The sequence below is a fragment of the Stegastes partitus genome, unplaced genomic scaffold (assembly GCF_000690725.1).
Source record: "Stegastes partitus isolate 25-593 unplaced genomic scaffold, Stegastes_partitus-1.0.2 Scaffold7, whole genome shotgun sequence".
Taxonomy (NCBI): domain Eukaryota; kingdom Metazoa; phylum Chordata; class Actinopteri; family Pomacentridae; genus Stegastes; species Stegastes partitus.
Window position 1 is genome coordinate 254629 of NW_007577738.1, and position 26405 is coordinate 281033.

At 40.5% G+C, this 26405-nt stretch overlaps 3 protein-coding genes across 3 annotated transcripts; all 3 read right to left on the reverse strand.

The window, feature by feature from the left end:
• Positions 1 to 1217: 1217 nt before the first annotated feature.
• On the reverse strand, positions 1218 to 12909 carry katnal1 (katanin p60 subunit A-like 1). Its single transcript, XM_008281668.1, has 11 exons — positions 12891 to 12909; positions 12173 to 12338; positions 10027 to 10187; positions 8964 to 9132; positions 8699 to 8826; positions 8482 to 8587; positions 5754 to 5912; positions 5393 to 5519; positions 4954 to 5088; positions 4678 to 4804; positions 1218 to 2666 (listed from the first exon to the last, which is right to left on the reverse strand). Exons 2-11 carry the CDS (start codon positions 12332 to 12334, stop codon positions 2468 to 2470), a joined length of 1473 nt encoding a protein of 490 aa, XP_008279890.1. The 5' UTR covers positions 12335 to 12338; positions 12891 to 12909; the 3' UTR covers positions 1218 to 2467.
• Positions 12910 to 13905: 996 nt separating this feature from the next.
• Positions 13906 to 18959, reverse strand: LOC103357227 (ras-related protein Rab-33B). Its single transcript, XM_008281682.1, has 2 exons — positions 18702 to 18959; positions 13906 to 15233 (listed from the first exon to the last, which is right to left on the reverse strand). Exons 1-2 carry the CDS (start codon positions 18957 to 18959, stop codon positions 14787 to 14789), a joined length of 705 nt encoding a protein of 234 aa, XP_008279904.1. The 3' UTR covers positions 13906 to 14786.
• A 1506-nt stretch (positions 18960 to 20465) lies between these two features.
• kbtbd7 (kelch repeat and BTB (POZ) domain containing 7) lies at positions 20466 to 25908 on the reverse strand. The gene has a single exon (XM_008281694.1). The coding sequence runs from the start codon at positions 25560 to 25562 to the stop codon at positions 23673 to 23675; it is 1890 nt and encodes a 629-aa protein (XP_008279916.1). The 5' UTR covers positions 25563 to 25908; the 3' UTR covers positions 20466 to 23672.
• Positions 25909 to 26405: the final 497 nt, after the last annotated feature.

Consider the following 26405-nt stretch of genomic DNA (forward strand, 5'->3'; position numbering starts at 1 on the left):
AGTCAGGAAGATGCAACAGACTGATGTGAAAAGTTTTCTACAAACAAATCTGCACATTGTTTTGGTCAGTTTGACTCCTAAACATTTGCACTGCGAGCTGCTGCATGCCCATAACTTAAGAGAGCATTGTAGTGTGTGGATATTATTCATTCCTTCTTTAGCAATTTTAGAGGATTTTTAAAACATTCTGTTCAGTGTTGGGATTCGGGATCAAACAACACGTATGATGGTTTATTAGAAAACAGCATTTAGAGTGAATATTTCGCATTATTCTACAGCAGAGGTACTGATCTTGCTGCCAGGAATCAATCATTTCACTAAAAGTTTTTCCTCAGGTCAAAGCCGAGGTCATATTTCAACAGTTATACAAAATGGACCTTTATCAGATTCAACTTACAAGCTTTTTTTTCCTGAGCTTTTCAGTCTGTCTCACAGTCTTCATGTAATGCAATGCAGGTAATGCAGGTGGTTCGGTTTGATGGCAGTTTCAGTAGCTGTCATGCATCGCAATTTTAAGATTTGTGTTAAGTGACAGTTTAAGTTCATTCCTCAAATGTTGACAGATCTATCTCTGTTGAGCAAACAATGTGGTGTGGCTAAAAACTCAACAAAGTCCATAAATTCAATTTCATACCACTATAAGTGCTTCAATAATCTCAGAATCAGGCTAATTTCGCAGGTATGTAACATCAAGTGTAATCAGCATGATAGTAATTTATTGGTTATTCGTATTTTAATGAATTAAGTTTTAATTTATCCATCTATCTCCATCCACTCACCGGGGGTTGTATTGTAGCGGCAGCAAGCTTAACAGGCCATTCCAGGTATCCCTCTCTGGCAATGTTTTCCAGCTCCTCCTGGGAATCCTGAGGTGTTTCCAGGTCTGATGAGATATGTGATACTTCCTGTGAGTTCTGGGTCAACCTCACGGTCTCCTTACAGACGAACAAGCCTGAAAAGCCTCCACACATCAGACGCCTGAACCACCTCAGCTGGTTCCTTTTGATGCAACTTTGAAGCTTGAAACAGTCTAAAATTAAGTAAAAAGAGGAGGATCAAAGAACAACTCACCTTCATTCTCCATGTGCAGTGCGACTCGGTTAATGATCCTCAAAACTGCAGAATTTCAGGTAAACACGCCGTCTCCTTAAATGCAAGACACAACCTGACACAGTTCAAGCAGTTTGATAAAAAAATTAAGCAGGTGAGGTTCTGGGTGGGAATTAAGCGTACCCTTTAATAAAAAAAATCCACAAGTCCAGTGGTCGCGTCTTTTTTGGGCAGACTACATTTGTTTGTCTCAACAGAACTAAAACGGAAAACAAATATTAAAACCAACGAAATACAAACAAACACATAATCAGTCACTATACAACAACAACATCACTGTTCAATTCAAGTGTGTTCAGTCAGTAGTAAATACATAGGCTTCTGAAGGAAATACATTAAAAGTGCTCACATGGAGAGACGAAAGGCCTCATGCAAGAACAGATTTGTTCATAAGTGGCATATGCAAGTGATTTAGGAGAACTTGTCCCGTATTTGAATGAAATTCATAAGAAGTCCAGATGTCTCAAACAGCTCGTGCAGAGAAGTTCTGGATGTGACTCTTTGATCTGAATTAATTTGCAGCAGGAAGAATTTACACTGCGTCTTCCACATCATCATCATTGTGTTTAACGACAGGTTCGGCACATTTTTTGTGAGAGCTCGTGCCACATTTTGGCATGGCAACCGAAACAATTTAGTATTTGTTGGGAAGCATCTTTCACACCAGTTGGCTCCTCATGATTTTCATGAAGGCAACAGTCCAAATGAGCCTCCTCCATCCCTGTGTTAAGACTTATAAATCGTCTCAGGTCTTTTATTATGACTGCATACACTGCTAAAAGTCATAAATTATGTGTAAACTCTTTCTTTTTTTCTCAGATTGTTTTGAAGGAAACTTGCCCACAAACTGAGCAGAATGGTTTTGTAGAATTTTTTATCGATGCTGATGATCCACGATTAAATCTCGCTAACCTACACCTACTTCATACATTGAAAAAAGCAAGGAGGGGTTAAGGAAAAAAAAAAGTGTTCCTGCATGAGGCCTAACTGAAACGAGAGTACATTCCCTACCTGTGTGTATTAGGCTACTTTTTACATTAAAAGTTCCCTGTGTCTTCCTCAGGTCACTTAACTCAGTCAGCAGCTTTATGATTGACATCTTTACACGTACAGTTGTGTTGAAGCAACGGTGAAAGAGCAGCGGTGAAGCCACTGAAAGTTTTCATCATGTTCTCTCAAAGGCACCAGTCTTCTGATGTGAACTTGAGCTCCTGTGTAATCTTGATCCCTGATGTGCTGCCTGGTTCACATGCTAGAGTTCACTCAACTCCTCCTCTTCAAGCCTTTCAACATTTTCAAAGCTGTCAGTCCTCCTTTCAAGGTTCTGGTCCCTCTGGGTTCCGATCGCCACCGCTCTCTATACTGACCCGAACTCAGCCATCCAGGCTTCGTATTTTTCCAGGTCTGCGGCAGAGACGGACTTTGAGATCTTCTTGAGCGTGAGGGTGAAGTCCTCCATGGTCACGGGCATCTGCAGCTCATCTTTGGACAGAGCTCGGATCTCCTCGGGGCTCAGGCCTTGGATTCGACGGCGCATTGCCATCATGGACGCATCCCTGACGTACATGTAAAGACAGGAGCAGAGAGGAGCGTGGGAGAGGAGGAGGTTACTCATCGCTCATAACAAAAAATTTAATTCCACTGTTTTAAATTCTATATTTGAAGAGTTTTACTCCTGTCTGGAAGGATGAAGTCGAGGCTGTGATGAACTCCTGCAGGCTACCTTCGCTATGTGGAGGATACACACATCCAAGGTCAATGAAACAATGTGAGTCACAGACGTCAGAGACAACTTTGGCAGCATAGAATACCTTCCGTTCCTAGCATAGCTCGGTAAAATGGATCCTCACATCAAGGACAGAGCTTTTAGAAGAACACGAAAACATCTATTATATTGCAATTAGAAATGACATAAAGCAGACAAACAAATTCTGATAATCACTCGTTCTTTATGTGTTCTATGTATACTATGGTGTATATCACACGGTAATGATGAAGTACTTTCCGAATATATACCAGAGCTTATGTTCTAGTGTGTGTGAGCCAAGGTCGTCAAAACAATCCTGAAAAGACTGATATGAACACATCCAAGGACGACAACAGACAGAGAAACGTGACCTAATCGACCTGATTATGTACAGAGTTGAAGCTGATTAGTAGCAGCTAATGTTGCTTGGTTGATTAGTGGTTATACTGAAATACTGAAATGAGAATGACAGAACACGGCGGGGACCTCTGAGTTTTGAGAAGCCAAAGTAAGTGGGTTTTTCAAGGCGGTCAGACTGGACACAGCTATTTTGGAAATCTATGGAGACTAAATACTTTGATCCTGTAAGTTCAAAGGGCTACTACACACTACACAGTAGATAAAAAGTGGTAATTTAAATGTTGGATGCCTTTGGAACACAAAAGTCAACTGACCTAAGACACAAATTTTAATATTTTTATGTGCTTACAGACTTATGTATGCACATTTTCAATTTGATACAGGAGAATAAAACACTTTTCCAAATATCCTGTCGTGCTCACTGCTGAAGCTTATAGGGAATCCAAATGCTTTGGATTGTTGGATGTTTCTGCCTTTGTTAAGCGCTATGAGATGACTTGTTGTTGTAAATGTGCGCTATACAAATAAAATTGAATTGAATTGAACCTTCACTGAAATAACATAATCATCCAAATGCCCCACACCTTACACCAAGAGATATTTCTGTGCATGCAGTCAATGAATCTTCATACTGATCAGGCTTTCCTTATGTATGCCTGGAAACTTCACATTGTCAGTGATTCAGCTTCAAGGACAAATGCAAACAAATGTAAACCTGCTGATAAAGACATGTAATTAGTCTCTTTAGCACAAAGCACATAGTCTACCCCTGCAGCTATATATACTGCATCTGCATTCACATACAGTATATTCTAGTATATATTTTTTTTCACCTTCAATACTGCCATTGATACATCTCTGATGGAAAAAAATATATATATGAAGAAAGTTTCTCTGAAACCCTATGTACCCTACGTATATGACAACATCACAGGATGAAATTTGATTTAATACAGTACCATCACGTGGAACACAATCTATAGATAGCCGAGCAGTTTAGTTGACATGTAAAAACCCAGTTAAAAAAATCATGCACATAGATTTGTGGCTTGTTCCTGTTATTCTCAAAAGTTAAATTTGTCAGAAGGGCTGAGACTGTCTCTTTGCTTTGCTGCCTCTGGAAATCTTTGAAAATCCTTTTACACAGCCAAAAGTCTCTGTCTTTATGAGTGCTGCTTGATTTAAAAAAAAAATAAAAATCGGAGATGAGTTTTTCAATAGCTCAAGTCAGACCACATAGGACTGTCATCTCATTTATATTACTATATATTGGATGGATTCCACCAATATTAATGTGTGGTGATATGAATCTTTTTATAATTTCTGTGAAAATATACTAAAGCAATGGATTCATGGCCTTCACTGCTTCACTGCCTTCAGTATAAAGGGGATAAAAGATCATCCGATAATAGACTGACAATCAATTTCTAAATTTTGTGGTTTCGCACAACTACACACACCTGCAGACGTTGGTGATGTCAGCTCCAGAGTAGCCCTCAATCTTCTCTGCGATGAGATCCAGATCCACGTCATCAGCCACCTCCACCTCCCTCAGGTTGATCTTTAGAAGCTCGACACGACCCACAGCTGCATACACACAGATAAAACGGCATTAATCAGATATTACACCATGTGAGTCGATATTAATTACGCTTATCAGAAACTGGTTTGAGCTGTTGTGTAACAGCAGCCTCTGTCAGACTGCTGTGCTCTCAGTCTGCGGCTGGTGAGGTCACCTGTGGGCAGGGGGATGTAGATCCGCTTCTCCAGCCGCCGTCGCAGCGCCTCGTCGATGTCCCAGGGGAAGTTTGTAGCTGCCAGGACCATCACCATCTTAGAGGGGTCATCATTCTCTAGGGCTCCCCCCACACCTGGTCAGGAAACCACACAAAACCATGATTAAATTATATTAATATTGCTGTGAAATTCATGTCAAATCCAGTATTTTCTCTTGGATAAATTACCAGACAAGGTAAATAAAGACTCTTTCTACAGTCAATACAATAATGAAGTATCTCTCATCCCAAACACATATTTTGTTGAAAAAGGGGGGCAAAGCCAATAAGAAAAGCATCACTGCACCTGTTTTAAATTTGATTTTTGCTAACATGTTTACCATTTTTTGGATTAACCCCACACCACAGCATCACCTTCCCATTTCTCTGTTCAACTAACCATCCATCTGAATCAGAAGTTCTGATTTGACCCTCCGGCTGGCTTCGTGTTCATCAGATGTTCCTCTCCTTCCACAGATGGAGTCAATCTCATCTATGAAGATGGTTGTTGGTGCATAAAATCTGGCCTGAGAAAAAAAAAAAAAAAGAGTTGAGTTTCTTTCTTATTACAGAGCGCACACATATAAATGGCTGCATTCTTCTGTAGTGCTTTTATGCAAAGTGCTTTACAATTTAACTCTCATTCACCCATTCAATCATACACACACTGATGGCAGTGAGCTACAGTGCAAGGGTTCGGTGTTTTGCCCACGGCAAGAGCCGCAGTTGGCCCATATACCCATCTGCACACACACACTTACCATTTCAAAGAGCAGACGAACAAGTTTTTCAGACTCGCCCCTGTATTTGGAGGTGAGCGTGGAGGAGGACACGTTGAAGAAAGTTGTCCCACATTCTGTGGCCACAGCTTTGGCTAACATGGTCTTGCCAGTCCCTGGAGGGCCGACCATTAACACACCCTAAGAAAAAATGGAACTCATTAGGCACTTAAATAAAAATTCAGGGATTATGGGAGAATGACATAAACAAAAAAACAGGCAAAACTATTATCTGTCGCTATCAGTATTCACCTTATCACCCTATTACCAATTATTAGTGAGCATATTACATCAGTATGTGGCCCCAAGTTGACATTTCTTTGAGAGTTCCCTTTATTTTGGGGAAATATACTCAGTATTTTTCTTGTCTGTGAGAAAAAGAAGATCGATACCACATTAAATATGAAGGTGGTTTAGCACAAAGACAGGAAATAAGAGTAACAGCCCAGACTGGCTCCGTCTAAATGTAAAAAAATCAATTAACCAGCAAGTCTCAGGCTCATTTTTATTGGGAGAGATTTAATGTTAGAAGGGCTCGAGGATATTTTCTTAAAGCATAAAAATGGATTGCCTTCCGAATCCAATAAACTGCCCTGCACCGACCAAATAAACAGTTTACTTTGTCACATTGTCACTTTCGTCTTTTTGTGTAATCTGTTACAAATATTGGGTCTAAGTGTCCATGATATTAGACAAAACTGCCGAACCCTGATGCAAATCTCTTCTGTAACCATTATTGCTATCGCTGCTGCTCTGATGTGTCGCATTTATGTATCTGGTTTGTGTCTGTTGCTATGGAGATTGCATGACCCACAAGGGGAAGGACAGTGACATAATCCATTACATTTTAAAGAAATTGTCCTCCCTAGCGCCTCAGACTCCATTTAGACTAACGCGTCGTATATTTCACGTAGAATGGATCACTCAGATTTTTAATATAAAACACTTATGCGGACGGGATTTATCAGAATCTCAGCAGGAGGAGGTGGGAGTAGATGTGATAGGCAGAAATCCTGCAGAGGAGGACTGACGAAACAGACCTATATGACTAAATGTCAGTGCTAATGAATCGCACACCTCCAGTCGACCTGTGCGCCAATAAAACGGTCATGAATTTTAAATGTCTTTTTTCTAAACTAATAGTCCTTCATTTTACTGCATTTTCAGTTATGTGAAAAAATGGGCGCTGCATTCTATTTAAAGTGAGGTAAAAGCTCAATTATGCATGCATATATCAGACAAAGGAAAAGCACTGTGCTGCTGTTGAAGTATTGACCCTCACATGGTGAGCCTGAAGGGGAAGAGGCCTCACATGATGAAGTTCAACAGAGGCTGATACAAAAGAAAACTCCCTGACAGGTCATTCAGCAGCGTCATCAGACACCAAGAAGCACTCGTATTATATCCTTGTAAAAACAGGTTGAACCATACAAGTAGGTACATCATAGACTGATCTTAAAATCCACATGTTCATGAGCAGGTGCAAGTCATTCATTACTTGCTATAGTTGAGAGAGACATTACTTATATGATTTTATGCTGCATTCACTTGAAACTATTTAGTTGAATTTAGTTGGAAACCTAGTGTCAGAGCAGATATGATAGGTGATCTTAGGCTTAATAGGTCAGCAACAAACATGGGTTCTAACATATATACTGTTGGTGTATCGGCTAGTTTTAACATATTTACATTCAATACTTCTCAGTTTTAATTCCTTCCTATCGTGGCATTTTGCCTTAATGGAAAGCAGATGAAATAGACAGGAAACAAGGGAAACAAGAGGAGAAGTGCAAAATAGGACTGCAGCCAGAACTAAACCGTGGAGATTATTTATCATTGAATTATTGGACCACTGGGCTACCGTAATAGATTACTGTCACCAGTTTTCCTCTTCCATGTTAATAAATGATGCACCATAAAGTTACTCTCTGCTACAGTATTTTGACTACAGAAGTAACACAAAAACGAATTTCGAAAGAATCTTCAGGTTCTGTTCTTTTTGGCAGGACTCCAACAGCAGGTCAGCGCCGATAAACCTGAATGTCTGCCCCTGTCTGACTGATTGATGCAGTTACACCATTGGCCAAGTGTCAAGAGATTCCCCCATAGGCCATTGTGCTTTCCAGATAAAGCAGTGCAGCTCATTCCAATCACGTCTACCAATCAGTCTGCATATGAGGTATTCGGCTTACATCTGTAAACTATAGCTACAGAAAGTAACCTGGGTTATACCCATCCCCTCTAAAGCGCATGAGTTTCTGCATGCACATCAGCGACGCACCGCACCACCAATCACCACAAATAATTCTCAACCTGTGGAAAATTGTGGGAAACAAAAGGAACAGCTCTCAAGTACCAACACAGTGCCCTTCATTCTTACCAAAGAGCCACTGAAAAATTTTGGAAATATCCATAAAGAAAACATTCCTGTACTACAGTGACTTGAGTTGCCAGTCAGGTGGGTTGGTGCACCTGAACAACGATTTGTGTACTTGTCATAATATAGCAGTTTAAAAAAAATAAAAAAATTGAACACTCAAAATTTAATTTAGGTGGTGCAAAGCGTTCAGCTTAAGGTGGTGAGTGTGTTACAACAGTATAAGGCAATATGGCAGCAAAACACATTCAAAAACAAAAACACACCTAGAGCTTTGCACATAGTGACTATATGAGCAATGACATTGGTGTGTGTGTGTGTGTGCGTGCGTACCTTCCAAGGGCGACGAATGCCCTTAAAGAAATCAGGCATCCACATGGGCAACACCACTGCTTCTCTCAGCAGCTTCTTTGCATCCTCCAGATCAGCAATGTCATCCCTGCAGTTCGCAGAGAAAAAAAAAAAAATCGGTCACGTGCACTGAGAAAATCTGCCCTAGTGGCAAAACATATAAAGCACTGTCATACAGAATCAGTGCATGCTACCATACCAGTGTACGTTAGGGTTACGGGACACAATATCTCTCTCCAGTGAGTCCACTAAGTCACTGTCATATCCTGTGCCATCAAACTTCTTCTGCTCTACATCCCCCTGTACATCTCCAGACGGTTTCTTTCCCTGATGAGGAAAAAAGAAGGAAGAAAGTTAATACAACGAAACAGGTGTTTTTTGAGGACAGAGTGACTCATTTATTAAGGACCTCACGTTTTCATTTATCTGTCCACTCAACCACCTATCACCTGCTGTAGTCTTACCTTATCATCTTTGGACTTTGTGCCCCGGGCCTCTCTGAATCCTGGCCGGTCTGCTTTAGGATTAGCTTGACCGCGGCCTCCTGGTCCTGCTCCTCGATGCTGCAGACCAGGGGATTCCTTCCTCTGCTGCTTCATCCCACTGTTGGGCCGCTTCACTGGAATTGGATTCCTACAGAGACACACAGGAATAAAGCTCTGCAGCTGCATAATTGTACAACACACCTACAGACAGAAACATCAAAGATCATTTTGCAATGGGGAAACAGCAGTAATACCATCGCATGCCAAACGCTCCCACAGAGTGGCCTTCATGTAAACCTGTTCTGCTATTTCTATGTGAAGGTAAAGCTTGGCGAGTCACATTGTGCAGGTAGAGATTAAACTGATTATGCAAAATATATCTCTTTGTACTTCAGAGTGCTTCCTTATAGAGCTGTTTTGTCCCGCAGAGTTTCAGGGTAGCACCATTACAAATCAGTTCTGCCAAAACTGCCACTCAGAACCTCAAAAAAAAGAATCATCGGGATCACAGTTGGCAGCTGAACAGGAATTTGAGGAATCTAAAGATGCCAAAATAATAACATACTGTTGTCTTTATATCACCAGATCTTTAGTAACAGATGAATGAAATAACACCCCTCAACATATCAACAGCGTTTATCTCTCGGTGTATTGATATGCAGTATAATATGAAATGGATCTGCCGGAAAATATCTTCAATCAGAGAATTTCAAATGTGTGTGACAATAAAATATTAATACACAAATCATCCTAATCTTTCATTAAGTTTATTCATGTAAACACTACATAAAATTTAGGAATCAACATTGGTGGGGTGGGGTGTAGTTTTAAAACTCTGCAAGAACATAGCACAACACGCTTGCTACAACAATAAATAAACACTACCTAATGTGGTCATACAAATACCTCAATGAATGTTTTATACAACAACAATAAAAAAATGTACCTATATGTTTAGACGAACTGTAGAAAAGGTAGAAAAAAAGTTCCATGGAGTGAAGATGTATGTATGAAGATGGATCGTACACACACACACACATACCTGTGCTCTGCAGGGATTGGTGGAGGCCAAACTGCTGGATCCTCAGGTTTCTCCTCAGGCTGAGGAGCGAGGATGTCGATCGGCTTCTCTGACTTGAAGCTCTCGAGCGTCGCCATGATGCCTTTCACTTGTTCATACTCCTCAGTCAGTTCCTGCTTGACCTGGTGACAAACAGAAGGAGAAGAATATTGTGCTACCATTACATCAGAAAGCATCCAGCTAATAAAGTAACAGTTGACATGCGTCTGTGGTAAATCCACGCAGATTTTAGAGTAAAGCTTTAATGTGTCAGGAAGGGATATTTGGATTAAAGACAGCAGCAAGTAGATATTGAAAACAAAAAAAGCAGTTACCACTAACATCATCTACAACAACCAGACATCCACACAGTGGAATTCACAGTGAGTGGCAGACTAAGTTAAATTTTGCTAAATGACCATATCTAGATGGACATATGTGGAAGAAAATAAACTCTGCCATGATGAAAGCAAATAAATTCCCGGCATAAATGGTTCTGAGAGTAATTCGGCTTCAGCTTAAACAAAGATAATTGCAAATATACCAATAACATTACAGTATGCTTTCCAAATGAGATTACCAAGAGATCTCAATTATCATACAAGTCTCAACAAAGCCAGCTTTCTTGAAATGATATATATCATTTCCCTCAAAATAAAATCAGTATAACTTGGCATCAAAACAAATCTTATCCACCCAAATGATCAATTATAAAAATGACAGCTTTGGATAGAAAGAAACTTTGTGAAATCGATTATGCCTTGCTTTTAAAAAGGTTTCAAAAAATTCACAGAAACATGTGTGGAATGTTTGAAATTGCAAAATGTGTCCCACATGATGGTCAATAAAATTCACCCAAAAGTCAGTTTCTTTTACAGTAATAAACAACGTTTCCCACTGTGTTGTAGAAAACTACTTAAACAGATAACTTTCCTATCAGTATGAGATTAATAAAGACATTGAATGCATGCAAGCATCAGCTGTGACCCTTAAGCTTTCTGACATTGATTGTAACTGTGCAATAGGATTTATTACTAGTGACAATGATAATACTTATCATTGTGAGCTGCATGGCAGTGAGGAGTGTTCCTCACTCTCTGTAATGTGTGACAGATACTGGCCTGGGCCTTATTTATTAATGAGGCGCATACTGCTTTTTGTTTTTGTTTTTTTGAACCCTCCTAAATTACTTCTTTGGTGTCTTTTAATGTGAGCCCTTTCAAGCTAGAATGATTGGATTATATTTTAACTGAGTTTAAACAGTCCAGGTTTGCTCACTGTGCTTCTGCAACCTGGAGTACTGTGCAGAACAATCTAATGTTTTATCCTAAGAGTAAATCGAGTTTTCTAATTGAGTAATTTTATTATTTATTTATTTATTTATTTATTTACCTTTATTTAACCAGGAAGTCCCATTGAGATAAGAAATATTTTACAAGGGAGACCTGGCCAAGGTAGCAGCCATACAAAATCAAAAAATTAATATAAAACAGATATATGATAGACAAATGAACAATGAACAGTAAAACAATAAAACAGATCCATAGCTATTTAAAGACAGTGGCCTCTCAAGAAAACCAGTGACATTCCTCCTTTACTCTGTTCTTTATCATGCTCTTAAACTCACTGACTAATGTGAATGTTTCTAGTTTAAGAGTTTTCTGATGGTTATTCCATGACCATGGTGCACGATAGGAGAACACCGCTTTAACAAAATCTGCTAAAATCCAGGGGACGTTTAAAAGCAAACACTTTAAGGCACGCAGATGGTAACTGCTGGAGTTGGTAGTGACAAGGGTGTTGAGGTATTCTGGGCGTTTGCCCAGCAGAGCTTTATAGATGAACATATACCAGTGTTGTTGTCTACAAATGCTTAGTGATGTCCAGCCAACCAAATCATAAAGAATACAGTGGTGAGTGAGAGTGATGTTTGCCTTTTAACACTATTAATGTTATCCAAGTTTCTAATTTGTATGTATACATCTTAAAATTTCTTACTAAGCTGCACTGTAAATGAGCTTTCCAAATGTCTGTATTCAGAGTTTAAATTAAGGAATTGCAGTCCCAGAATCTTTCAGTGGATATTAAAGTACAGGTGTAGCATCATAGCACACCTGGGGACACTCACCTGTTGCCATCTGACTTTAAGGGCTGGGTCTTTGAGAGACTGACAGTGCTTGTGGATCTGTTGAATGACACCTTGGTAGTACACGATGGAGGAGTCATAGTTCCCCAGCAGGGCGTACTCACGACCCTTCTTGGCGTTGTCACATATCTCTGCCAAATTCATGCTGCTGGGGGAAAAAAATGCTACATGATGAGCAAAACAAAAAAAACAAGTAACTGAATATTGGCACAGTAAGGTGGCTAATGTTAGCTAGTTTGAATATACCGCCATTTCATATTTTTCACAACATGCCTGGTCTCCTCATCATAAACACTTGTTATTGCAGGACGGAGCATCTCAACGGAAGTCAGCCGCCTGTCAGATAACTTGTAATGAAGCTGCTCCACCCGGTAAAGCGTGATAGTTGAGCTAGCTTATGTGAGGGACCGTGATATTTAACGAACACGTTGCTGTCAGAGAGCATACCTCGCATTTAAATGAACGGTTAAATTTAATTTAGCTAATTTTTTTGTCTATTCCCTGTAACGTTACAGACGTTAGCATGTTTGCTAGCTTGCTGCTAGGCCACAGACTGAAAACAAAACGAATCGCGGGTGAATAAATAAACGCTACTTAATCCTCCCAGGAAGCGGTTAATATGTACATAGACAACAGCAACCGACCGACAACTTAGATAACATTTGTACCCACATTTCAAAGGTGAAAATAACTCTCATACCTGCATAAAAAGCGCTTGTTTGTGCGGTTTATTGAATCAGAGGTCCAGTATTGAGGAAAGTGTTACCATGGCCGCAGAGAGACGCCGTGTGAAGAATACAGACTGCTCCGTGCTGCCTTCACGTACCTGTCGCAGCCTCGTAAATCGCACCTCGTTTGAGATTGTCAATAAAGCTGGCTTTTACGGAGTTTACATTAGTCCAGCAACGCCTCGCTTTTAAATAAGTTTCACTGACAAAGTAAAGGTTTAATCGAGTTCATAAACGTCATTATTAGCTTTGTTTTATATATAAACAGTCGACGAGATTAGCTGTTAACTACAGCATTGGCTAGTTTACGTGATATGATCAACGCATCATCAGAACTATGGCTATGCAAATAGTGGCCACTGATCGTCGCTAAAATGAGGTCAAACGTTGCAAACTGTGATGTTTTTCTTTTCTTTTTAATTTAATCAAGACACTTTTAAAAGCTGTTCTGGAACGTTTGATCATATCACATGATCTCCAACAGCACATTATGAAGTTACTCTAGTTGTAATAAAACAGTAAATGTTTAACTTTCACTGTCAGTTGAATGAATGAATGAATGAAGCCAGTGTTTTTCTGCCTGATCACAAAACACCGTAAACAATCAAATCAAATGATGTATTATTTTGCCATTTATTGTGTGTATTTAGTTGCATTATGATTTTAAAAGCTGCACTAAATAACAGGTTATACATTATCAAAATTCTATTGATACCAAGAAGACCAGGGACTTTGTTCAAGAACTGAACAAATTTATCAAGAAAATGAATCAAAGCAGCTGTTTTCTGTATTTAGTGAATCAATAACTTGTTTTCCAGTAATTGAATGAATGACCATACAAAATAATAATAATAAGACACAAGGAAATGTAGTGTGTTGCCTGAATGAGCACTGTTGACTCAAGAAGACCACAGCAGCTTCCTGAAACGGCATAAACTATATCCACATTACACTCATAGCACCAAAAAACACCAGAAACCTCAAGAATTTAAGTTATGATACAGATAAAGTCTTTTATTTTGATTTGCAGCTCTACATTGTCACAAACCTCCATACCATTGCAAAGTGTTTGCATATTGTACACATGCAACATAATTCACTTTTTTTTCTCAACTTCATGAACCACTGAGTTTGAATTCAGCCATGCTTTTCAAGTGAGCTAAGTGGATTTGCATGTTGTCTCAAAAGACAGCTACATTGTGTCACTTGTATTGTTGGTTTTTACAGGACTGTCTCCAAAGAACTGTGTATGTAAATGAGCAAAAACATTCAATCACAGCACTAAACCTCACGCTGCATATAGAGGTTATATTTTTTAAAGAACAAAAATATCACTTTAAGAAAATGATTGCATTCGTTTTCACAGTTTCAGTGTATCTTATTGGTCCCTTTACACACACACAGAAATCAATTTCCCTTCAACTCACTGCCTGCGTTGAGTTCTGTAGATACATTATAGTGCTGTAATGCTGCTGCGCTGTCCATAGTTGCATATCAGTGATTATCACTTATATAGCAAAGTGCACACTGCAATGCTCCGTTTGCTGACTCAAAGTGATTTTATGTGCAGTTTAAGCTACAAATACTCGGCATACCTTCACATCCATTCATGCATTTCATTGAAATTCAATAATGTGCAAACTTAAAGGCCAATCCTGTCACTAGCTGGGCCTTATATCTGACAGGGAAAACTGTAAAATAGGAAGCTTCTGTCCTGTCTATCCTACAAACATAAGAGGGCTTTCTCAGTTTAGTCTTACTGATAGAAAGCTCTGTTCAACAGTGCTTTTCTCAGCACCATTATTACTCCTGAAGGCTTCAGTGGCCTCCATACACAATGAGTACACAGATATAGTATTTAAGTGACCTCAGCACTGACAAGTTGCTGATCCCTGCTCTCTCTGGTTCCACAGATGCCTGACATCGTTCTGACTCGGCTGCTTTAGTCTCAGTGGTTTGTGGCTCTTCAGCCTGTAAGCCAAAGTCAGAAAGATAGCATCGACATGTTCCTTCTCAGCAGGATCCTTGGCTGAAGTCTCAAACAGTGGGAAGTTGTAGCTGTCAGCAAGACACTGTGCAGCCGATGTGGGGACCTCCCGGCGGTCCCTCAGGTCGCACTTGTTGCCCACCATGATGCGAGGCACCAGCGGCCCCACAGAGTGTCGGCTGCACTCTTCAATCCACTCGGGGAGGCTCTTGAAGGAGGAGAGGCTGGTCACGTCGTACACGAAGATGACGGCGTGAACGCTGCGGTAGTAGTGCTCCACCATGCTCTTCCTGAAACGCTCCTGACCTGCTGTGTCCCAAATCTGCAGCTGGAACAGAAGAAACATATATTGATGATGAGCTTTCTACAAGAATAAGGCCAGTGTGTTTTTGTTTCGTTCTTTGTTTTTACTGACAGATCTCACAGGAGAAAACGTTAATGCAATGTTGAAACCCATCTTCCAAATTCCCTGTTTTGTTTGTGCTGCTAAGTTCCAAGATTATTATTTTTTCTGCTAAAGATCTAAATCTTTGAAAACTGCACACAGATATATCTACTTTCCTTTTTAGAATAGGCTAAATAGTGAACTGTAGTGTTTTGGAACAAATAGTACATTTTGTTAGAGTGTTTTTAGCTGCATGGTAACACACATTTGGTGCGTGAATGAGTATTCATGACACCAGGACAGCATGTGTGGGATTTACTCAAAATCAAGTCACTGTGAAGATCACAATAAAGGAACCAGAGCAGATGTCTGACCCATTATTCTTTAATAGCTTTTGGACAACAATGTAGGTGTCAGAAACAATGGCTGAGCAGGATTCACTGTGGGAAGAAGGCAAGTTGGTGGAGGCAGTGTGATGCTCTGGGCAACGTTCTGCCGGGAAACTCTAGGTCCTGGCATTCATGTGGATGGTACCTTGACATGTACCACTTATCTAAACATTGGTCTGGACCACGTTTAAAGAACATGACAAACAGTTCAAAGCCATTCAGTTGGCCTCAAATTACCCAGAGCTCAATCTGATCCAGCATCTGTGGGAAACACATCCAATCCATGGAGGTCCCACCTTTCAAACTATCATCACTTGAAGGATCTGCTGCTGAAGTTCCGGCGCCAGATGGTACAGGAGACCTTCAGAGGTCTTGTGGAGTCGGTGGTTCAACAGGTAAGAGCTGTTCTGGGGTACAAGGTGGGCCTACACAATATTAGGCAGGTTGTTATGATGGTATATGATATGCAGAAATGAGATATAGAGTTTTGGCTACACAGACATACACTCATCATAGCATCAACTCACTGTTGCGTATTCAGGGTCTTTTTGACTATTAGAAAAATACAGAACATTGTTTGTTGCAGGCAAAGCGTGTGACCAAAAGAAATAAAAAGCAAAAGTAAGGGATGTGAAACTTAAAAAGGTGTATTACTGATATTTTTGCAGCTGACATTTTCACAGAAGGAGAGGCAGAGGTGCAAATGATTAAGTTAACGATGACTGAATTCCACGTTGCTGCTTCAGTTCGAGCATCCTGCTGCTGCGCCTGATGGCTCATTTCCACACTGTCATTACTGGGACATATAATAGTAAGAGCCGACGTTAACATTATTAATAACAGCTGTGGTGTTTTTGCTCCGACTAGTCAGAACGTCTGCTGTGAAAAGGGCTTTTGGGAGAGCGGCGCTGGCTTTAAAAGACTTTTGTGACAACTGATCATTTTGGCTTGACGTCGCAAGAAAAGCACAGGTGTAATTGGAAGCATTAAAAATAACTGCATTTCATTTGGTTGAGCTGTTACTGTGAAAGCTTACTGGGACACTTAATGTAAGGGAGGAAAGGGTAAAAAATGTGTTTTTTTGTCTGTGCTTTTTCTGTGATGACAAGCAAAACACACCAACCAGCTACAAATATTGAATAATACTGTAGAGGTCTGCCTCGGTATTGACTATCAAGGCCTCTGAAGGTTTCCTGTGATATCAGATGCTCGACTGAATTTGAAATTTGTTGCACAAATCGTCACCTTAAAATGTTTATCATGTTCCTCAAACTATTCCTGAAGGATTTCTGCAGTGTGAGTGAGAATTATGCTGCTGAAAGAAGCCACTGGACAGCAATGTTAAGGTAAGTGGTACGTGTCGAGCAAAATAAAAATGAATGCCAGATTCAAGGATTCCCAGAAGACCACTGCTTCTTCTTCATAGTGCATCCTGCTGCCATCTAATCCCCACATCACATAAAAGAAAATGTGATTCATCAGATCAGGCCATGTTCTTTCATTGCCCCACTGTTTAGTTCTGACCCTCACATGCCTATCACAGGCACTTTTGGTGGTGGACAGGGTTCATCATGGACACTCTGACTGGCTACAGTGGTTCTTATGTGGCATCAGACCACATAGGACAGCCTTCACTCCTGAATCAGTGGTCTTTGGGTCCTTTCTTGGACCACTTCTGGTAGGTACTAACCACTGCACACCAGAAACACCCCACAGCATCTGCTGTTTAGGAGACGGCCTGACCCAGTCTAGCTATCACAATTTAGCCCTTACAAGTCACTCAGATGGGCTGCAAGGTGGTTGGTGCTTAGCACCGTTGCCTCGCAGCAAGAAGGTCGCTGGTTTGTGTCCCAGTGGGGACGCCGGGATCTTTCTGCGTGGAGTTTGCATGTTCTTCTCGTGCAGCATGGGTTCTCTCTAGGTTCTCCCGCTTCCTCCCACACTAAAACATGTTGAGGTTAATTGATGATTCTAAATTGTCCGTAGGTGTGAATGTGAGTGTGCTTGGTTGTCTGTCTCTAAATGTGGCCCTGTGATAGACTGGTGACCTGTCCAGGGTGTCCCCTGCCTTCGCCCTAAGTCAGCTGGGATAGGCTCCAGCCCCCCTGCGACCCTAATGAGGACTAAGCGGTGTATAGATAATGGATGGATGAATGGAAGTCACTCAGACTCTTATTCTTGCCCATTCTTCTGCTTCCAACACATCAACTTCAAGAACTAACTGCTACCTTGCTGCCTAACTTGTACCATGTACTGACAGGTGCCACTGTGACAAGATAATCAATGTTATTCACTCCAGCTGCCAGCGGTTTAAAAGGCCGTGACAGACTCTGACTGCAGGAAAAAAAGGCAGCACATAAATAACAAACCACAGAAACACATAGGGACTGATGCAAGAAGTGAAACTACTATGAAATATAATAAATTGGCATCACACAAAACATATTCTCTCCTAAATTTCCCATCCAACGCTCGTCTCTCTAAATCAAGTATCATTCAGCATCTTGCAAAATTTTCATGGTCAATAATTTAATGTCATGTGCAGTATTTCATTTTCCAGGTACAATATTTCAATTTCATGTGTAAGGTTTCAGTTTCATTTGTAATTTTTCTTTACCATGTGTCATTATTAAATTTCCTGTGCAATATTTCATTTTAATCTCATTGTCAGTGTCACTTATTGCTGTACCTGGGAGAATAATTTATATATAATAAAGATTCGGGTTATTTTATCTTAGGAACACTGTGAGGGAATCAGGTAAACTTTCTAAATATGATATTATTGCAAGTAAATCCACAGACATGTATGCGTGCATAGCTTTCATTCTTGGCCTATGTGGTGACTCTATATCTTATTGGGAGATGCTGGTCATTCTAAATAGGTAGGCCGACGTTTTGTCTCATGCTCATAGTCTGACAGCAGACTCCAGCTGATAAACTTACACAAATGGCAGTATATATTTCCAGAAAAACAGACTGAAGTAGCAATGGGTGTTTGTGTGTTTGTCGTGGATCCTCTCACCTTGATACTCTCTCCATCCAGCTCCACCGTCCTCTCTCTGAAATCGACCCCGATAGTTGCCTCTGGGTTCTTCAGGAAAGTGCCCCCGCAGAACCGGTAAGTCAGACACGTCTTCCCCACGTTTGAATCTCCGATAACTATGATCTTAAATATCCGAGCGTGCGAAGGGTCGTGGTCGTGATGAGAGGAGAGCTCCAAGGAGTCATTTCGACTGAAAACTGTGTCAAATTCCTCCCCAGGTTTGTTTTCTATTGCCATTGCTCATCTTCTCGCTGTCTGGATGATGTTACGACGCGGAAATATCGCGAGACTATAAGAAGCCTCCACTAGATGTCACCGGTTTGTGCTTCATTGTTGCACCGTTGGATTGATTATTGAATATTATTGTAACGTTTGTGGACCACAGGAAGAAATAAACTGTCGTTTCTTGGATCAAGTTAATATATTTGTAAAAATTTTGTGTGGATGTTAAATAATAGGTAAGAAAGAAAACTTGGCAAACAATTCAATTCCAGGATAAAATGAATTGAAATAAATTTTAACCCTGTTTTGAAAATAAAGACAAAAGGCAAAAATGTTCTTGTTTTTTTTTTTTTGTACAGCTTATTTCATTTTTGGAAAAAAAAATCGTGTTCATAAAAAGGAATAATGACCTGAAGAGAAAAAAGACACAAAAAATATTTTCAACAAATATCTTATGATATTTCATTCTGAATTATGCATTACTTTAACATTACCCTTTTTATTTATTTATTTTGCATGGGTGTATGTATACACTTTTTTTTTTAAACCTATTGTTAATTAGCATAAGTAAGAAAAAAACATCTACATTTGTAGAATATGTTGGTATTTTTTATTCTGGTTTATTGGTAAATTTCTTCATTTGCATACCTTTTTTTTTGATTCCCAAACTTATTTGTCTGTTTTCTTGAATGAGTGAACAGTAAAAACCTAACAAGTTCCTAAAATAACTAGAAATATAGTATAATTGAGAAGAAAAAAAACCCTAAGAAGAAATTACTTGCTGTCTTCCTGTTTTTTAAGTTCTATTTTTAAAATGTATTTTATTTTTCATATATTATTTGTTGCATACAGACATGCTCCTCAACAAACTGTAAAGTATGTGCATGTGTGATTAACAGCTGAGCTCAAACTAATTTGCACAGCTTACAAATAGTAACCAATGAGATCCCTAACAATGGAAATTAAATACATATATGCAGCTTCAAATAATACAAATATAAACAAACAAACCCCAACACATTGTACGTTTATGAACAAATTTATGTCAGTTTCCTCAAAATCAATGTCTGACTAAAATAATATAGTCGGCATTGTGTGTTCATTTATCGTACTGCAAATGATTTTTTCTCTTCCTATTCCACACGTTGGGAATATGCAAAACAAAGTATTTTGAAATTATATTTTCCATCCTTCATTTACACTAAATCTGGAGAAGCAACAACAAGAATGTGTGCAAAAAAAAGAAAGAGTAAATGTAATAACTGCTAAACACACAAAACCAGATAAATCGCAAGAAAAAGCCACTGAAGGCATGTACATTTTTTTCTTAAAAGTGTTAATGGAGGAGGAACATTTGATTGAAAGGGGAAAACCATACAAAAGCTGTGGTGCTGCTAATGCAAGGGCATGATCCTCCTATCTATGCTGCTGTAGCTACATTCAGTTTCAACATCGTTATGCCCCGTATAGGGGTGGCTGAGACACAATATGAAAAGAATAAGCAGCAACACAAACAGATTGTTCAGAGTTGATAAGAAATATATTTATTCAATATATTTACAGGTCCATGGAGTTGGATTTGCCTTCAGGGAAAACAAAGGCCATCAAACAAATCTACATAAAGAAAATAACAAAGACCTAACCCAACCAAAATACAATATCTGCAACAAAAAAAAGGTACTGACTGCTTAGTAACTTAATAGGTTTTTCAATTTGGTAAGTGAAATCATTCACACCCTTCATTAGACAGATGTAGTTTGTTGACAAAATCCCTGCTTAATCTTTTACTGTTGCGAAATGCAAATTGGTATGTGTGAACTCCTGACCAGGATTGGTTTCCTTATTTCTTGCCTGCAGTTGATCCAGTAATCGCCGCCTCGTACCTGCACACTCAAAATTAGCATACATTTACATCGATCAAATGTTCCATACTGGGGCGAACACAAGCCAGCTACACTACACAATACAACTGCAGGAACATGTAGGGTAATGCAACATACTTTTGTGAAAAAAACCCCAACAATACACACAATGGCACTTCTGCATCAGACACGGATGTTTATTTTGACACATACACCACAGACAGCTTTATATACCCAAACCAATAACCCCCTCACTTTACTTCTCTCACACAAACACAAGACTTCATCTATCCATCATACAGAGAGACAACATCCACTCATTTACCAGTTTAATAGGCACGTCCAAATGAAATTAATACGGTTTTTACCACCTATGACGGAGGTTCAGTGTTGTCAGAGGGGTTGTTTCCACTTTATGGTCATATTGGGAACTGTTTGTGGTTTTGCACTATACTGAGAGGTGTGTCTAATATTCTGTCGACAACATTTGTATCAGCTTGTGTGTGTGTTTCGACACAGCAAATAAACTGATAAATGAGTGCAGGAGGTGCTTGGTGAGGACAATGGCTTCTCAACAGTTTTCGTGACATGCAGACAAATCATCCTCAAGTAAAAAAATTCATCAGGACCAAACAAAACACTGAATTTCTTGTTGGAACATAATATCATAGATAAGAAAACACATACATACACTCAATAATTTCAAATAAATTTAATAAATCTATTATTTGTCACCAAAACAACCTAATTTCACTACATCCAAAAAGAAATCATTTATCATGGCAAACAGGCTTTTGCTGAAGCCTAAACCTGAGTGAGCGTACAGTACATTGGCTTCTAGATTTCATACAGTAGGTTTCACAAACCGGCTGTGTGTGAGACGTCTCGATGTGCATCAACAACATAAAAAGGATCATAAATTTTTTAAAGCCTCGTTTATGACGAGTTGTGTTTGAAGTCATAAACATGAGGCACTTGAGCTGCCTGATGTCCTGAACATCCAAGTCATTATTTTCCGCCAATCTTAAGCGAGCGTGCTCGCTTATTCAAGATAAACAACGTGCTAACAGCAAATATTTCAGTCACAAACTTATATATATATATATATAAAACACAGCACAGTTAAAGCATTAAAGGGCCCTCCACATGTCGATTTTTGAGTCAGGGGGAGTACTATTCGGCATGTGCAAATTGCTTTACGTATAGTCTTCTGTAGCTCTGGTGGAGCTGCGTCAAGTCAAAATAAATTGACGTCACCAAAGCATTATGGCATTGGTTCTCAAATTGTTTCTGCCATGCCAACTTCAGGTGTCACACACAAGATATAAAGTTCTCCTGCTAGTTCTATAGCGAACCAAAAAGCATTACAAGCATTTTAGTATTTTGGATTTGACTCGTGTTTCTTGATAGCGCTGCGTCAAATTCACAGACGTACTTTTTTTTTTTTAACATCAGATTTGTGAAAGCAGGAAAAGCACACACGGGAGTAATAAAATTTAAGGATGGCTCAGTTTCAGCAGTTATTAAAGCAATGCAGCAGTTAATTGTCTTATTAGTAACGTGTGTTTCACAAGTTGTCACTGCAATGACAAGGTTACATGAAAACACTTTCTTCTCAGGTTTTATGCAGCCATTCTGCCGGTGCTAGCTGCATAAGCTGAAGGGATGTGTTGGGAGGATTGCTCTGCCGTAAGTGGTTGTTAGGGGAGGTTAGGTCAGTGGGTAGTCGTTTCAAAAACCAAATCTAGTACCAACCTCTGCAGAGATTCAGTTTGGAAATCACTGCATTAATCAGGACATAACAGACAAAATTTTATCCATGCTTTGTTAAAGAGCCCATATTATGCACATTTACAGGTTTTGTAGTTTGTTTTTTTGGTCTACTAGAATATGTTTACATATTTTAGTGTTCAAAAAACCCATCATTTTTCTCATACCATACATTGCTGCCACACCGCTTCCTAACTTTTATCTGAAACACTCAGTTTTCAGTCCTGTCTCTTTAAGGCTCACTTCCCAAATAGTCCAGTCTGCTGCTCTGATTGGTCAGCTGGCCTGACCAAAGCCAGGCAACACCAGAAATATGTGTGCGTGTAGCCCGAGCAGAAGTCAGCCCTGGTGAGGAAATAAAAGTGGACTGCGAGGAAGTCACTCATTCTTTCTTCAAGGGAGCACTAAACTAGCCAACAGACAGGCATTAATGTGTTATAATGTGATAAGTAACAAAAAAAAATACCTGGACTACAAGTGAGGTGCTTCAGACAGGTAAGAAGCTTTTCAGGTGTGGACTTTGGGATTTAAAAGTCTGCAGACCTTTTACAAAACACATTAAAAGAAAGAGAACCCCCAAACAGCATAGTGTGGCCTCTTTAATCGGGTCATTGTGAGTTCTTCTAATTGTACTGAAGTTTAATACTACATCTCCGTAGCATCCTTCATTCAGCTGCCTTAACGATGGGCTACATTACAAAGACAGATCCTCCACTCTATAGGGGAACCCATTACTTACTCTTGAGTTAGTGTGTAAACATGGGTTCATGCTAACTTGAGCATGTCCTTGAAGAACAAAGCCTTAGCATTTGTACATAATGCAATAAAATTAAAAAAAAAAAAAATCACTGCAACCAACTCAATTTTGTTTCACTTCTTCTCTGGCAAACAATCATTATCCAAACTTGCGAAGAAACACAAAATAAAACATGTAAAGATGTCCACTTATGATCAGTTTGTGCTTCTAATGTATCTGACTGCTTTAATACTGAATTAATACTGTCATACCCCCTCCCCCCGGCAGACAAAACCACCCTGTAAAAATCCATTCATTATAAATAAGTTAAACTTTTCTTTGACACAGTAACACCTTTCACTACCAGTTCTCATCTGAGAAAGAGCTAGAGCTGCCAGAGTCTGAGTCTGCATCGGTCAAGCCATCAAAGTCCCAGTCGGCACTGGAGCCACTGTCATCGTCTTCCTCTGTGGAGAAGCTGTGAGCGGAGCCGAGGCACGCCGGGTACACGCGTGTTGAAACACACACGGGTCCCAGAGTGGACACATACACCGCCATGACATTCTTCCATGTGTCTCTAGCTGGGTCATACTCGTGGATGAGGACTCTGTTCTTGTTGTGCTGCAGTAAAGTCTGAGTGAGGAGGAGCAACTTGTTGTTGTGTTGGATCACCTGGTAGTTCAGAGCTCGGCTGTCTATAGGTATGTCACCCAACCTCTTCCACTCCCCCCTGGTGGGGCTGTAGGCTTTCACCACGGGGATGTCGCACACGCAGATGATCTGGTCCTGAAACACACAGGCCTTGTGAAGCTTGTCCCTTCTGAGTGACCCACAGTGGCGCCAGCGGTTCCTCTTGGGATCATAGCAAAGCATTCTCCTTTTGTTCACCACATACAAGTGGTCATTTAGCGCCACCACCTGCATTTTACCCAAAGAGTGAGGCAGAGGAGCCACAAACGTCCACTGGTTCCTCTGCACGCTGTAACACTCAACCTCCTTCAGCCTGGCATCCGTCACTGGATTTCTTCCTCCCAGAAGGTAAACATGCCCGTTGAGGTAGCCCATCCCAGAGTGTATCCTCCCCAGTGGCCTCTCTGCCAACTCCTGCCAGCTGTTGAGCACAGGGTTATACAGCCAGAAGTGTTTAGAGAGGTGGGATGCGAGATACAGGTTGTTTTCAGGTGTGGCACAGGCGATTAATGACTCCATGGTGGAGCGTTTGTAATCCTGACTGCTGAGGTCTTCCAAAGGAGGCGCCATGAAATACAGATCCTCTGAGTAAGGGTCGCAGCACATTATATTGTCGTTGGGTAGCCCAAAGAAGAGAATCATTTCTTTTGCACTTACGCCTATTCTGTGTTTCGGTACATCCAGAGTTGGACACATTCCACAGCTGTCCTCTGCAGACCTGTTAAAAAACGACGCCAGGTATTTCTCAGTTAAAGGCCTGGCCATGAGGCTCTCCAGGTAACACTTGTCCTTTTCAGTGAACAAATTCCAGCGCACACACTTCAGTGCTTGCAATGCATCCTCTTTTTTCTGCGGTGCATTCGCCTCTATCCACTGTAAGGCAGCGGAACACACCTTCTTCTCACAGTCCACATCAAGAGTATCCAAAGATAGCAGCTCCTTCAACTGCAGCAAGTCCAGTTCACAAAGCTCCCCTCCGATGCACACTTGGCTAAAGTTCCTGGCTATGAAAGCTTGTGCATTCTCCTTCAGTTCAGGGTTGTCATAAGTGTCTGCAAATTTCAGTATCCCCACACAGTTGGACAGATCCAGCCTCCTCGTCATGAAACTGGAGCAAGCTTTCCTGATGTACTCCAGCTGAAGCATGTTGGCCGCAGCGTACAGCCTCTGGACGTTGCTCTCCGTGATGGTCACCCTGCCCGTGTAGCAGTAATCGATGATGACCGACATGGACTCGGAGTCCACGCCGCGGATGACCACTCTCTCCTGCACGCTCTCGTTCAAGCCTCCGGTGAACATGCTTTTGAAGTACGGACTGGCGGCGGCGAGGACGTTGCGGCTGCACAGGAAAAGTTGGTCAATGTCACCGCCTCCTCTTCCTCCTCCTCCTCCTCCGGTCCCGTTGGGCTCCAGGGACTCCTCTTCACACTCCACTCCGATAGTAACGTCGCCCAGAAGCCGGCACTCGTACAGCAGCTTCAGCTCGTTCATCAAACCCCGGGCGTGATTCCCGTCCTCCAGCACCTCAGGACCGCTGAAGCAACTCAGCGCCGAAGCCATTGCTGCACTTTCAGGCCAGCAATTTGCTTTTTCAACGAAGCTACACAATAACACGCTGTCATGCGGTTGGCATTCTCAGTAACGCCGAAGGGCCTCCGCGTTCATCACGACACGTCCGTTAGTGAGTGAAAATCACACATATGCGGTGGATAAATACATTACCAGCGACTTGACGGCTGAACGCTCCGCCTGTGTGTGTGAAAGCCGACAGCTCTCGGTGTCCAAATGAGCATAATGTGGCGATACAATCAGCGGTAACCCACTAATCAAACCGAGACAGCCGCTTCGACGGCATTGACAGCTTTCATTGATTTTCTTGTCATTGCTATTTTGTGTTTGGAGTGTAGCAGAGATAGCAGGAGCTCCGTTGATATAAAAACTGTCAGTTACGCCAGGGTTGGAAGTACATTTTTCAGGAGGAAGTGCCAAAATAAAGCATAATTTTGTATATAACAGTAGATATAAATACTTTTCATGCTACTTTATAGTCAGAATAACAAGCTGTCAAATGATAGTAATGCCGTTTGATCACGAATACCACTTTTCACGACTGAAATAAGTCATTTAAACCCAAAATCTGAAAATGCAATCTCTTATTTTGAACGCATCCTGCGCGCTCATACAACCTTGCTAACAGACGCCTTCCCTTTCTGATTGGTTGGTGCAACTGGGTCAATAGGGTTTGGTTGACCGGGATCTATTCATGATTGATTTCATCAAAATAAAATCAATAGATTAAAAGGATTTAATTAAAAAAGAATGCTACTTTCCAGTTTTAAATTTCGTAGACATATAATTAAATTAAAAAATATGGTCAAGTAAATAAACACTCGCAATAATTAT